The sequence below is a fragment of the Mus pahari genome, chromosome 7, assembly GCF_900095145.1.
Source record: "Mus pahari chromosome 7, PAHARI_EIJ_v1.1, whole genome shotgun sequence".
Classification (NCBI taxonomy): domain Eukaryota; kingdom Metazoa; phylum Chordata; class Mammalia; order Rodentia; family Muridae; genus Mus; species Mus pahari.
The window spans coordinates 66,582,139-66,593,332 of NC_034596.1; the positions used below are offsets into that span (position 1 = coordinate 66,582,139).

Here is an 11,194-nt window from a genome sequence, read left to right on the forward strand (position 1 = left end):
CTGGGCCCTCCCCTCCCTCTCCCTGTCCCCCTCCCCCTCTTCCTCCACCGCCACCACTGCCCTGGCTCAGCTTTTTCTTGTATGTGCCTTCTGTCACCTGAGCATGTTCCTTCTCACACAAGATACTCAGCTACAACCCTTCCCACTCTAGTAGTGAGTTATAACAGCTGGGAATAGACTTAAGGCAACTGCTGATGGACATTTAACAATTTAACTCCCCAGATGGTGAGATCAAAGTCACCTGTGGGAGTGAGTGCAACCAGGGCGTCAAGGCACACACTTGGAGGCTCGGATGGAGGTGACTGCTTTCCCGACATGCATAGTACCCCGGTGGAGAGACACTCCACACTCTCAGTTCTTCAAAATCGTTCCCATTTTGTTTTTGAAATGGGAGAAAACAGCTTTCTATGTTGTCACGATAATAACAAATGACAGGACTGGGGCCATGTTCCTTCTTCTGACTTTGAGATCCAGTATCTGTTCCCAATGGCTAGCCTTCTCTTCTAGTGTTTTAAAGCAGGGTCTCTGTACTGCCTGGCTGCCCTGGAACTCACTATGGAGACCATGGCTGGCCTCAAACTGATAGAGATCCTCCTGCCTCTGCCTCCCATTAAAATGCATGCACCTCTCCTCTCGGCTCTGTGCCTTGCTTAGTTAGCAAAGACAGTTTCCTAGGCCAGCAGCCTCGATGCAGCAAAACGTTGGCAGGCTCAGCTTTTGAGAACCAGGAAGTATTGCCCATGCTATCTTTAGGTGGTAGTTCGGTTCACTGTTTGAGGGCTTTGTTTTCTTTTGTGTATGTGTGTAGCGTGTGTGTGTGTGTGTGTGTGTGTGTGTGTGTGTTGTCTACTACAGGTATGTGTGTACAGAGAGACCGTCTTGGATTCTGCTTCCTGCTCTAGCTACCTTATTCCTTTGAGCCCCATCTGGTCTCTCACTGAGCCTGATCCTAGCTAGACTGGTGGCCAGGAAGCCCCAGTAGTCATTCCTGTCTTTGGCTCCCGCATGGTACTCTGGATGCACGCTACCATGCCCAGCCTTATGTGTGTGCCCTTTGGATGCACACTACCATGCCCAGCCTTATGTGAATGCCAGGATCGATCCAAAGTCAGATCCTTACATTAGCGCAGCAAGGATTCTTTTTTTTTTTTTTTAAGGTTTATTTATTGTTATATGTAAGAACACTGTAGCTGTCTTCAGACACCCCAGAAGAGGGTGTCAGATCTCATTACAGATGGTTATGAGTCACCATGTGGTTGCTGGGGTTTGAACTCTGGACCTTCAGAAGAACAGTCAGTGCTCTTAACCACTGAGCCATCTCTCCAGCCCCACAGCAAGGATTCTTACCCATTGAGCCATCTCTAGCTCTCTTTCCTTTTTGAGACAGGTCTTCACTGTGTAGTCCTGTAGGCTTAGAGTCAAAGTCCCTCCACCTCACCCCTGAGTGCTAGGGTTCCAAGCACAAATCACCCGGCGCAGCCATTTTTATGTTAATCTCTCAGTACTACCCATTCCTTATTTTTCCTTTTAAACTATTCCATGCTAAAAAAAAATAAGTTGACATCAAAACTGTTGGGTGACAGTCTAAGAAGGCCACACCACCTAATTGTACTACTTCCAGTGGGTCATATTCAAACCACCACAGCCACCATTGCCCCACCTTGGGTTATAGCTAATCTTACTAAAATATTGGTGTAAAAGACATGGAAACTGCTGATGTCTACAATAGACTTTTAATAAAAGGACTTCATTTGCAGAAATTGGTACCTTTTTTTCCTGGCAGCAGCTTGTCCAACATATGAACACAGTGCTTTTTTTGTATGTCATAATCGACTCTAGCAGAGTCATGGTTTAACGGAATGGACAGAATGTGACAATACTAGACTCCAAAAATAAAGCAATGAGTAACAGCCTGATATGAGTCGCCTGCTCTGCTACCCAAGGCCATGGTGAGATTTTGGTGAGTGTGGCACCTCCCATCCCCCCCACCATCCCCACCCCCCAACCATGTCTGGGTCAGGGTCAGTGACCCTGATGGGGTAGAGGCTGTGTTGATGTCTGTGGCTGAAGTTGCCTCAGAAGCCATGTGGAAGCCTGGTTGGGCTGCTTCCCGGGGCTGTGTTGATATCATGGGGTAGGGGAGAGCTGGCTCCACCCCTCACAGGCTGCCTGCCCCAGGTGGGGAGAGCTGGCACGCTGACCAGCTCAGCTACCACCTGGGCCTAGATCCAGATCTGCCCCATCTTAGGACCTGCTGGAACCAGTCCTACAGATCCAAAGCTGCAGGATCTCTGTGACACAGGGTGACGACAGGATATCCCAGAGTCCCAGCAAGGATCCAGTATGGCTAGTGTAGCAGAAGCCAGAGGCCTCGAACCAGACCAATGACTCACTGCAATGAACACTTGCAAGTAAAAAAAGCTGTTTGGACAAAAGGGTACACTGGGACACACAGCAGTTTCTACAGTGAGCTTTTTTTAAAAATCGTTTTTTAATTTTCTTTTGATTTTTATGTTTTGTTTTCCTTTGAGGGGGAGGTTGTAAGGGCAGATACAGAACAGGAAAATGAGTGGGCTTGAGGCACATGATGTGAAATTCACAAAGAATCATTTAAAAAATTAAAAAGTACTACCTAGACCTTTGGGAATGTAAATGACTGTGATAAACCTCCAGTTAGATGACTCAAGAACGAGAGCAGTGGGTCCCATCCTTCCTGGTCCTTCAGCCCTTAAATACAGTGCCTCACATTGTGGTGACCCTCAATCATAAATTTATTTTCTTTTTTTTTTTTAAGCTTTATTTATTTATTTATTTATTTAATGTGTGTGAGTACATTGTAGCTGTACAGATGGTTGTGAGCCTTCACGTGGTTGTTGGGAATTGAATTTTAGTACCTCTGCTGGCTCCAGAGTCAGCCCCACTCACTCGGGTCAACTCTGCTCGCTCAGGTCCAAAGATTTATTTATTATTATATATAAGTACACTGTAGCTGACTTCAGACACACCACAAGAGGGTGTCAGATCTCATTATGGGTGGTTGCTGGGATTTGAACTCAGGACCTTCAGAAGAGCAGTCAATGCTCTTACCCGCTGAGCCATCTTGCCAGTCCTAAAATTATTTTCATTTTTCCTTCATAACTAATTTTGCTACTGCCATCCATCATAATGTAAATATTTTGTATTTTCCAATGCTACCTACAGACTGAGAGCTGCTGAGCTAGAGGAAGACACAAATTACCAATATCAGGACTGAAGGAGGTAGCACGCTGTGCATGGTGGGTATTATCACTGATCTCCATTTTAGTGGTCATTTCAGGTTGTATATGATGTCAGAGCTTACCTGGTTGTATACTTTATTATGCAATTTATTGTGTATCAGCCATTTTCTTAGAGTTGAGTAAGAGTCAGTTATTCAGTGTAGAACCATGCTTTGGTTGAGTGGTAACAGTTACAAAATTACAGTTACAATGTAACAATGAAAATAATTTTATGGTTGGTATTAAAGGGTCGCAGCATTAGGAGGGTTGATACAATCTTAGTTTGAAAATATAAATGAATGTGATAAAGCTTCATAGGGGATTACCCTCACCAGGCTAGCAAGGAGTGGTCTCTGCGTCTAAGATGAACTCTCCACGATTACCACAGAGACTTGCCTGAATTTTTTTTACCATTTTCTTCATGATCTGTGGTAATTTTAACTTAAGTGACACTGTTTATATCTCATTTCTTTGGTAGTTGTCCTTCCTTTCTTTACCACTGTTCCCTTCCCATCCGAACACATGTCTCAGGCCCCAGTCCTTTCTCTTACCCTAGAGACTCACCTCGGGGATAAGTGAAAGGGAAGGCCCACAGTATACTGTAGGCAGGCTCGTGGTGGTAGAACTTCCAGTCAGCCCTAACAAGCACCATTTGGAGCTAGCTACATCACTTAATCAAAAGCCAGTCCCCCAGGGGGGACTGGGGAAGTGCCTCAATAGATAACGTACTTTGCTGTACAAACATGAGGGCCTTCGTTTGGAAGCCCCAGCTTCACTGTGCCCTTCCCGCCACAGTCAGCAACATAAAAACTGGGACTCCCTCAAATGGAAGGAAGCTGAGCTGCAAAGAAGACTCCGAGACCAGACCACCATGCCTGGAAGTTCAGACCAACTGAGTCACCTGGAAAGGCCACTCCCACCTGGTGAGCTACCTGCAGACTGTACAGTGTGCTGCAGGTTCCCAGCTTTGTGGGCTGTCACCCATGCTGGGGTGGGCTGTGGGGATGCAGATGTCTCTGATTCATTTCTGCACCGTTGATCCCTCACCCCTACTCCTGTAATAAAAACTCATTGGTTCACCAAGTTGGATTTCGGTGGTGTCTGTACTTAGGTCAGTCGTAGGACTTCTACCTGAGGTGAGGAAATGTGTGTGTTGTCTCCCCAGGGAAAATGTTGTCACACAACAGTCCCAGCTACAACAGACTATGATGTTGTCCTGCAATGACAGCCAGTTTGTTTTTTGTTTTTATAATAAACTTTTGCAGCTAGGAGACTTAAGTTATCATAGGAAGAACATGCACTGTTCACGAAAGCAGTATGTAACTTTCAGTATGTCTAAAGCCAAGGGCAGGGACTTCTTAATCTCACTGGTATTCAGGGCAGATAGGGTGCCTTGCTATGACAATGATGGTAGTTAATAGTGAATTAGTAAGTGCAGTTGAATAATGCACAACAAAAACTATTTAAGGACTTTGGAACTGAGGCAGGAGGATGGAGAGTTTCAGGCCACCATGAGCTACATGGACACTGTTGAAAATAAAAACAGACTGGGCAGTAGTGGCGCACGCCTTTAATCCCAGCACTTGGGAGTAGAGGCAGGTGGATTTCTGAGTTCAAGGTCAACCTGGTCTACAGAGTGAGTTCCAGGTCAGCCAGGGCTACCCACAGGAAAACCCATCTCGAAAAACAAAAAAACAAAAAACCAAAAAAAAAAAGAATTAAAACAGGCCTGGAAGAGATGGATGGCTCAGTGGTTTAGAGCATTTGTTGCAAGGGTTTACCAGTGTACACATGGTCATTCACAATTGTCAGTTAACTCCAGTTCCAGGGTCCAGACACCTTCTTTTGACCTTTGCAGGCATTGAGCATGCCCATCACACATGTATATACATACAGACAAACAGCCATACATGTAAGTTACAAACAAATTTAATCCCAGCATCAGTGCTCAGGGAAGCAGACGCTAGGCCAGCCTGGTCTACAGAGCTAGTTCCGGGACAGCCAGGGCTATACAGAGAAACCCTGTCTCTGAAAAACAATGACAAAACCAACAAAATTAGCACTCGATGCAGGCGGATTTCTGAGTTCGAGGCCAGCCTGGTCTACAAAGTGAGTTCCAGAACAGCCAGGGCTATACAGAGAAACCCTGTCTAGAACAACAAAAAACAAACAACAACAACAAAACCAAAAAACTTCACTTTGTAATGCCTTTATGATCTTTGATCTTTGAGACAAAAGCTGTCTATTCTTTCGATGTGTTTGCTGAATAAGACAAACATAAAGGGAAAAGCACCAGCAAAATGATTTTGTTTGCTTTTCTTCTATACTATTATTTCAGAATCATTTCCCTCTCCTGAGTTAAGGTGGGTGGGGAACTTGGATTGTGAGTGCTCTGGGGACCTAGAAGGGGAGGCTGGCTAGCACTGACCAGGGCTAGGCTGAGATAACTTGGGACCAAGTGAAGTGCTAGGGAAATCCAGGCGACCCAAGGACACTGCATGCCCTGGCCACAGGAAATGGTCTTGTCAGGCTGGAGAAGGCTCAGAATTCCCGAGTCCTGGGTTCGGGACCCGGAGTTTGCTCGCGTGTGGCTGGCCCGTGCCCAACGCTCGCTGGGCAGTCCGATGCCCAGGGTCCGTCTTGGCGTCGGTCTCCTGGCGGCCTTGGTAGCGGGCGGCACAGTCGTCCTGCTCAGCTACTGTGTCTACCTGGACTGGAGGCGGCACCGAGACCCCTCATTTCGTCGCCGCCTGCGGGACAGTGAGTGCCAGCGCGGCCGGCGGGAGGGAGGGCGGCCAAGCCCGGGCTGGTTCCCAAGCCGGTGTCCCGGTCACTAGGGTCCCTGCTACCTGGCTTTCCCAGCCAGCTCGTGCCTATGTTTGCAGAGAGAAGAGCTGGACAGCCCAAGGCCCAGGCGCCCGCCAGGCAGGTGAAGTGCAGCAGACCCGCCAAGGAACCTTCTAGAAGCCCAGGGAGAAGAGGCCTGCCAGTGCGGCACACCTGCTTTATAAAGTTTTAACCTTCTAATTACAAAGGGGAAGGAAAGAAAGGAAAAGTGGGTCTGGTAAGGACACAGTATGAAGGTCTGGTGGGATGGCTCAGCGGCCAAGAGAATTGGCTGCTCTTCCAGAGGACTCAGGTTTGATTTCCTGCGGTCACAGGGTAGCTCACAACCATCTGTACCTCCAAACCCAAGGGATGTGTCACCTTCTTCTGTCCTCCAGGAAGCTACAGAGACGCACATGGTTGCAAACATACATGCTGGCAAAACACCCATATGCATTTTTTTTTTTAAAGATTTATTTATTTATTATATGTAAGTACACTGTAGCTGTCTTCAGACACTCCAGAAGAGGGCGCCAGATCTCGTTACAGATGGTTGTGAGCCACCATGTGGTTGCTGGGATTTGAACTCAGGACCTTTGGAAGAGCAGATGGGTGCTCTTACCTGCTGAGCCATCTCACCAGCCCCCATATGCATTTTTTAAAAAAAGGTTTTTATTGTTTATGTTTTGTTTGTTTTTTTTTTTAATTCTTTTTTATGTTTTGTTTTTAAGTATAAACAGGACTTGATACTCATGTGTGCAGAATCTGCGCTTGGGAGGCTAAGACAGGAGGGAGTTCAAGGTTAGCCTGGGCCAAACAAAACACTGTTAGAAAGAGAAAGGGATCAAAAGTAAATTTTGTAGGAACAGGCACTCTAACTTAGAAGAAAGAAGAGAGACTTGGACCTTCCCATATCCCCACAGGATGCCTAGGTCCCCAGGCCAGCCAACACAGAATACAATTGACTAGTTGGGTTGTTTGTTTGTTTGTTTGTTTGTTTTCCGAGACAGGGTTTCTCTGTGTATCTCTGGCTGTCCTGGAACTCACTCTGTAGATCAGGCTGGCCTTGAACTTAGAAATCCACCTGCCTCTGCCTCCCAAGTGCTGGGATTAAAGGTGTGCACCACCACCGCCCGGCACTAGTTGGGTTTTTATGGTGATTATTATTTTTTAGACAGAGGAGGAAGATGGCCCATATGTGATGGTCAGAAGACAACTTGTGAGGTCCAGTCACTCCTGCTGCTGTTCCCATGTGTCTCACTCAGGTGGTCAGGTTTGCTGGGAAGCGTTTTTTAACCTGCTGAACCATTACACTGCCTTTATTAGTCACTTTAAAAAACTGCCTCTTATTCTAATGTGTATGGATGTTTTTCCAGCCATATGTGTCTATCCGTGGTAGCATTTAGGGATCAGAAGAAGACATCTGATCCCCTGGGACTGGAGCTAAGAAAGTTGTGAGCTGCGGTACAGATGCTGGAATTGAACCTTGGTCCTCGGGAAGAGCAGCCAGTGTTCTTGACCACCAAACTACCTCTTCAGCCCTCTCCCTCATTAGTTATTTTTAAAGAGAATTCAGTCATCTTGGCTATTGGTCCAGCTTCTGTTAACTCACATGAGCTTAAAAGTACAGGAGAATTCTCACCTTCCCATCTTTCAGGTGATCAGCCTGTGCCTACTTAAGGTCCTATTATGTGTGAGGCACTAAGGTAGGTCTGGCAGAGAACAGCAATAACTAGGAGTAGGCATAACCCAAAGCCAGCCAATGTAACAAGAGCCTGGAGAGAGACAGAACCGTTCCAATGTGGAATCAGCACAGCGGCTACTCAGTTGACTTATTGTTTGGCTAAGCTTGTGTCCTTAGTGCTTGGCTCCTGAATCTGCAGTCTGAGCAGGCTTCGGAGAATAACACTGTTGCTCCACTCGGCCTCTGTGGGGCTGGCTCTGGGGCAGTAATGTTGAGTTGGTTATCTGGAAGCACATCCCCTCACGTCTGCCGGTTGATGCTGAGTGTTCACTTAGCTGGAACTGTTGGCATGCGCCTGCATGTGACCTTGTCATATAGTTTGTGGGTCCTCATCATATGCTGGGCTGCGTTCCCAGGGGCAAGCAGGCAGGTTCTGAATAGTGTATATTCACTGAGCACCGGGAGAGGACACCAGTGGTGGAGCACATGCAGAGATGGGAACGTGCCAGGAAGCAACTCTTCCCCACAGCACTGAGGGCTGCTCGATTTCAAGCAGAGAGGACCTAGACTCCAACTCCTAACAGAGAGACAGAGCTCTGAAAACAGGTTTACACAGGGAAATATTGTTGTTGACCATTTTGGAAAAATCCAATTTTTCCTACATAAGGCTTAAGTGCTGTCGTTGATCTGAGGCAGGAACGCTATGGAAGGAGAGACGTGGTACCGGGGAAACCTTTAGGATTGAAGGTGCTACACATGTGTGGGGAAGCAAAATAGGGGTATGTACCAGGCATGATCATAAGTCAGTCTGGCAAAGGGGTCGCTGTGAAGAAGTGTGATAAAGCTGAGCTAAGTAAGGGCAGCATCAGAGGTGGCTTGATCTGAAGGCTAGGCTTCCAGACTTAGTAGGAAATCAGTGGATTGTCTGAGCAGGAACATTTTTTAAAGACAAGGGAGGAGGGGGAATCAGAAAGAAGCAAACCCCTTAAGTATGGTGTGCCAGAAGGGTTAGGGAAGGCTAAGTTACTGCAGCAACGTGGGTAAAAAAAATCCCACCTTTCTCGTGGGTCTGCGGCGGCTGGGCTGGAAAGAGCAGAAGCAGCTGACCTGGGAAGAACTGAGTTCCAGTCCATGCTGAGTGGTGAGAGGGCCGAGGGAAGGAGGAAAGAGAAGTCAGAAAGACTGTCGCCATAGTTATGGAAGCTGGCAGGCAGCACTCAAGGTGTGGGCGGGGCATGTGCTCACAGATGCTTTCCCTGGCCAGCTTGACTTGGGCAGTCTGGTACAGTTCCTATCCTCTTCTGTGTCCTCAGTGACTGTTATCCTTGAACGTTTTTGGTGTGTGACATTTGATTAACGTTTTCGACTTGTTAGTCTAGGCCCTCATAACCTTGTCTGTGTTTGGCTCTCCACTGACTGTATCTAGAATAGTCTGGCATATTGTATTTGTCCATAATAGATCTGTTGAATATTGCTGTGAGGTCAGGGAAACTGCTTGTGTAGAGGCACACATGTGAGACTGTAGTGCCCAGGGTGTGCTGTGGTAAGGGAGACAGCTGAGTGGTAGTTTGATGTCATCTTCTTGGAAGACTAAATGACAATTTTTCATTTGTGATAGATAAATAATTGTGATGGTAACTTATTTCAGGAATAGATGTTCCTACTTATTTATTGTTTAAAAAAAGACAATCGTGGTGTTAATATGGAAGACAAGGTGGAGGGTTAAAGACAGAAAACTCAGTCTGGATTAGAAATAATAAAAAAACCAAATGACTTAAAGTATGGTAAATGCAGATGCAGGACTTTTCAGGTGTTTTCTCACATAATTCTTTGCGGTTTTGTTTGTTTGTTTCAAGATTTATTTATTTTAAGTACACTGTAGCTGTCTTCAGACACACACTAGAAGAGGGAGGGCATCAGATCTCATTACAGATGGTTGTGAGCCACCATGTGGTTGCTGGGAGTTGAACTCAGGACCTCTAGAAGAGCAGTCAGTGCTCTTAACTGCTGAGCCATCTCTCCGGCCCCAATTTTTTTTTTTTTTTTTTTGAGACAGGGTTTCTCTGTGTAGCCCTGGCTGTTCTGGAACTCTCTCCATAGACCAGCTGGCATTGAACTCACAGAGATCAGCCTGCCTCTGTCTCCCTAGTGCTGGGATTAAAGATGTGAGCTACAACTACCCAGCTAAAAGATTTTATTTTTATGTGCGTGCGTGCGTTTATGTGTGCATGTCATGTGAGTACAGGTGATCCTGGAGGCCAGAAAAGGGTGTCAGATCCCCTGGAGATGGAGTTACAGGCCATTGTGAGTTGCCCAGTGTTGATGCTGGGATCCGAACGCCAATCATCTGAAAGCAGCTGGCGATCTTAACAACCAAGCGATCTGTTCAGTCCCCTTTCACCTAATTCTTAAAATAACCTTTTCATGTATAGATGTATAAACCAAAAAGCAAACATTCTCTCCCCCTCCTTTGCTGGTTGTTCCTTTCTCCCCACACTAGGACCCTGTTTTCCCACTCTGCTCCACAGGTCCGCCTCATCATGTTTACCTAGGGCAGGAAAGGAAAAAGTGCCGACAGAAGACAAGCCATGTGTGCTGGGACCACCAAACCCAAGAACAGGGCTGGGCATGGTGGGGTGTGCTTGAAATCCCAGGACTTGGAGAGGTAGAGATTAGATGGATCTGTCTCCAAAGCATGGTAAGGGCTGGAGAGATGGCCCAATGGTTAAGAGCACTGGCTGCTTCTCCAGGGGTCCAGGGTCAATTCCCAGCCCCCACAGGGCAGCTCACCAGTCTGTGACTCTAGTTCTAGAGGAGTGATACCCTTGTAAATTACAAACAAACAAACAAACAAATAAATGCAAGCAAGCAAGGTGGGTGGCCTCCTAGGAATGACACCTAAGATTGTCCTCTGGCTCCTACGCCCATGTGCACATACACACTTGTACTCACATGCACAAACACACAGAACAAACATCAACTGTCCAAACAAAAGCACCTCTGATGGTTCATCCAGTCAGACATAGCCAAGGAAATCTTAACTGCACAGTGAGTCTAAGACTGGAATGACCAAGCAGCACCCGAGCTTGCTTGGCAATGCTGACCTCAGATTCCTGATCCCACATTGACTCTGTAGGTCTGAGTGGAGCTGAAGCACTAGAGTTTTGCTATCACACTTTGTTGATTATTTGTGGGGGAAATAAAAAAATGCCCTTAGGTTCTAGACCCCCAACCTTTTCTCCTTGGAAGACCTTGCTCCCCTCCCATGTACCCAGTAAAACCCATCATCACGAATTGTTCTTTTTATTTATTTATTTAAAAGATTTATTTATTTATTATATGTAAGTACACTGTAGCTGTCTTTAGACACTCCAGAAGAGGGCATCAGATCTTGTTACGGATGGTTATGAGCCACCATGTGGTTGCT

General features: G+C 46.5%; 1 protein-coding gene and 1 long non-coding RNA gene across 2 annotated transcripts in view; both read left to right on the forward strand.

The window, feature by feature from the left end:
* The first annotated feature begins 2,324 nt into the window (after window positions 1-2,324).
* LOC115064395 lies at window positions 2,325-4,133 on the forward strand. The gene is made up of 3 exons (XR_003844217.1): window positions 2,325-2,466; window positions 3,202-3,275; window positions 4,053-4,133. It is a non-coding gene; the product is annotated as an uncharacterized LOC115064395 (long non-coding RNA).
* A 1,737-nt stretch (window positions 4,134-5,870) lies between these two features.
* Window positions 5,871-11,194, forward strand: part of Tomm20l (translocase of outer mitochondrial membrane 20 like) — a 12,927-nt gene continuing 7,603 nt past the window's right edge. Inside the window, exons 1-2 of the mRNA XM_021202280.1 lie at window positions 5,871-6,017; window positions 6,143-6,186. Coding sequence (XP_021057939.1) covers window positions 5,882-6,017; window positions 6,143-6,186 — 180 coding nt within the window. The 5' untranslated portion in view covers window positions 5,871-5,881. The remainder of the gene's footprint in view (window positions 6,018-6,142; window positions 6,187-11,194) is intronic.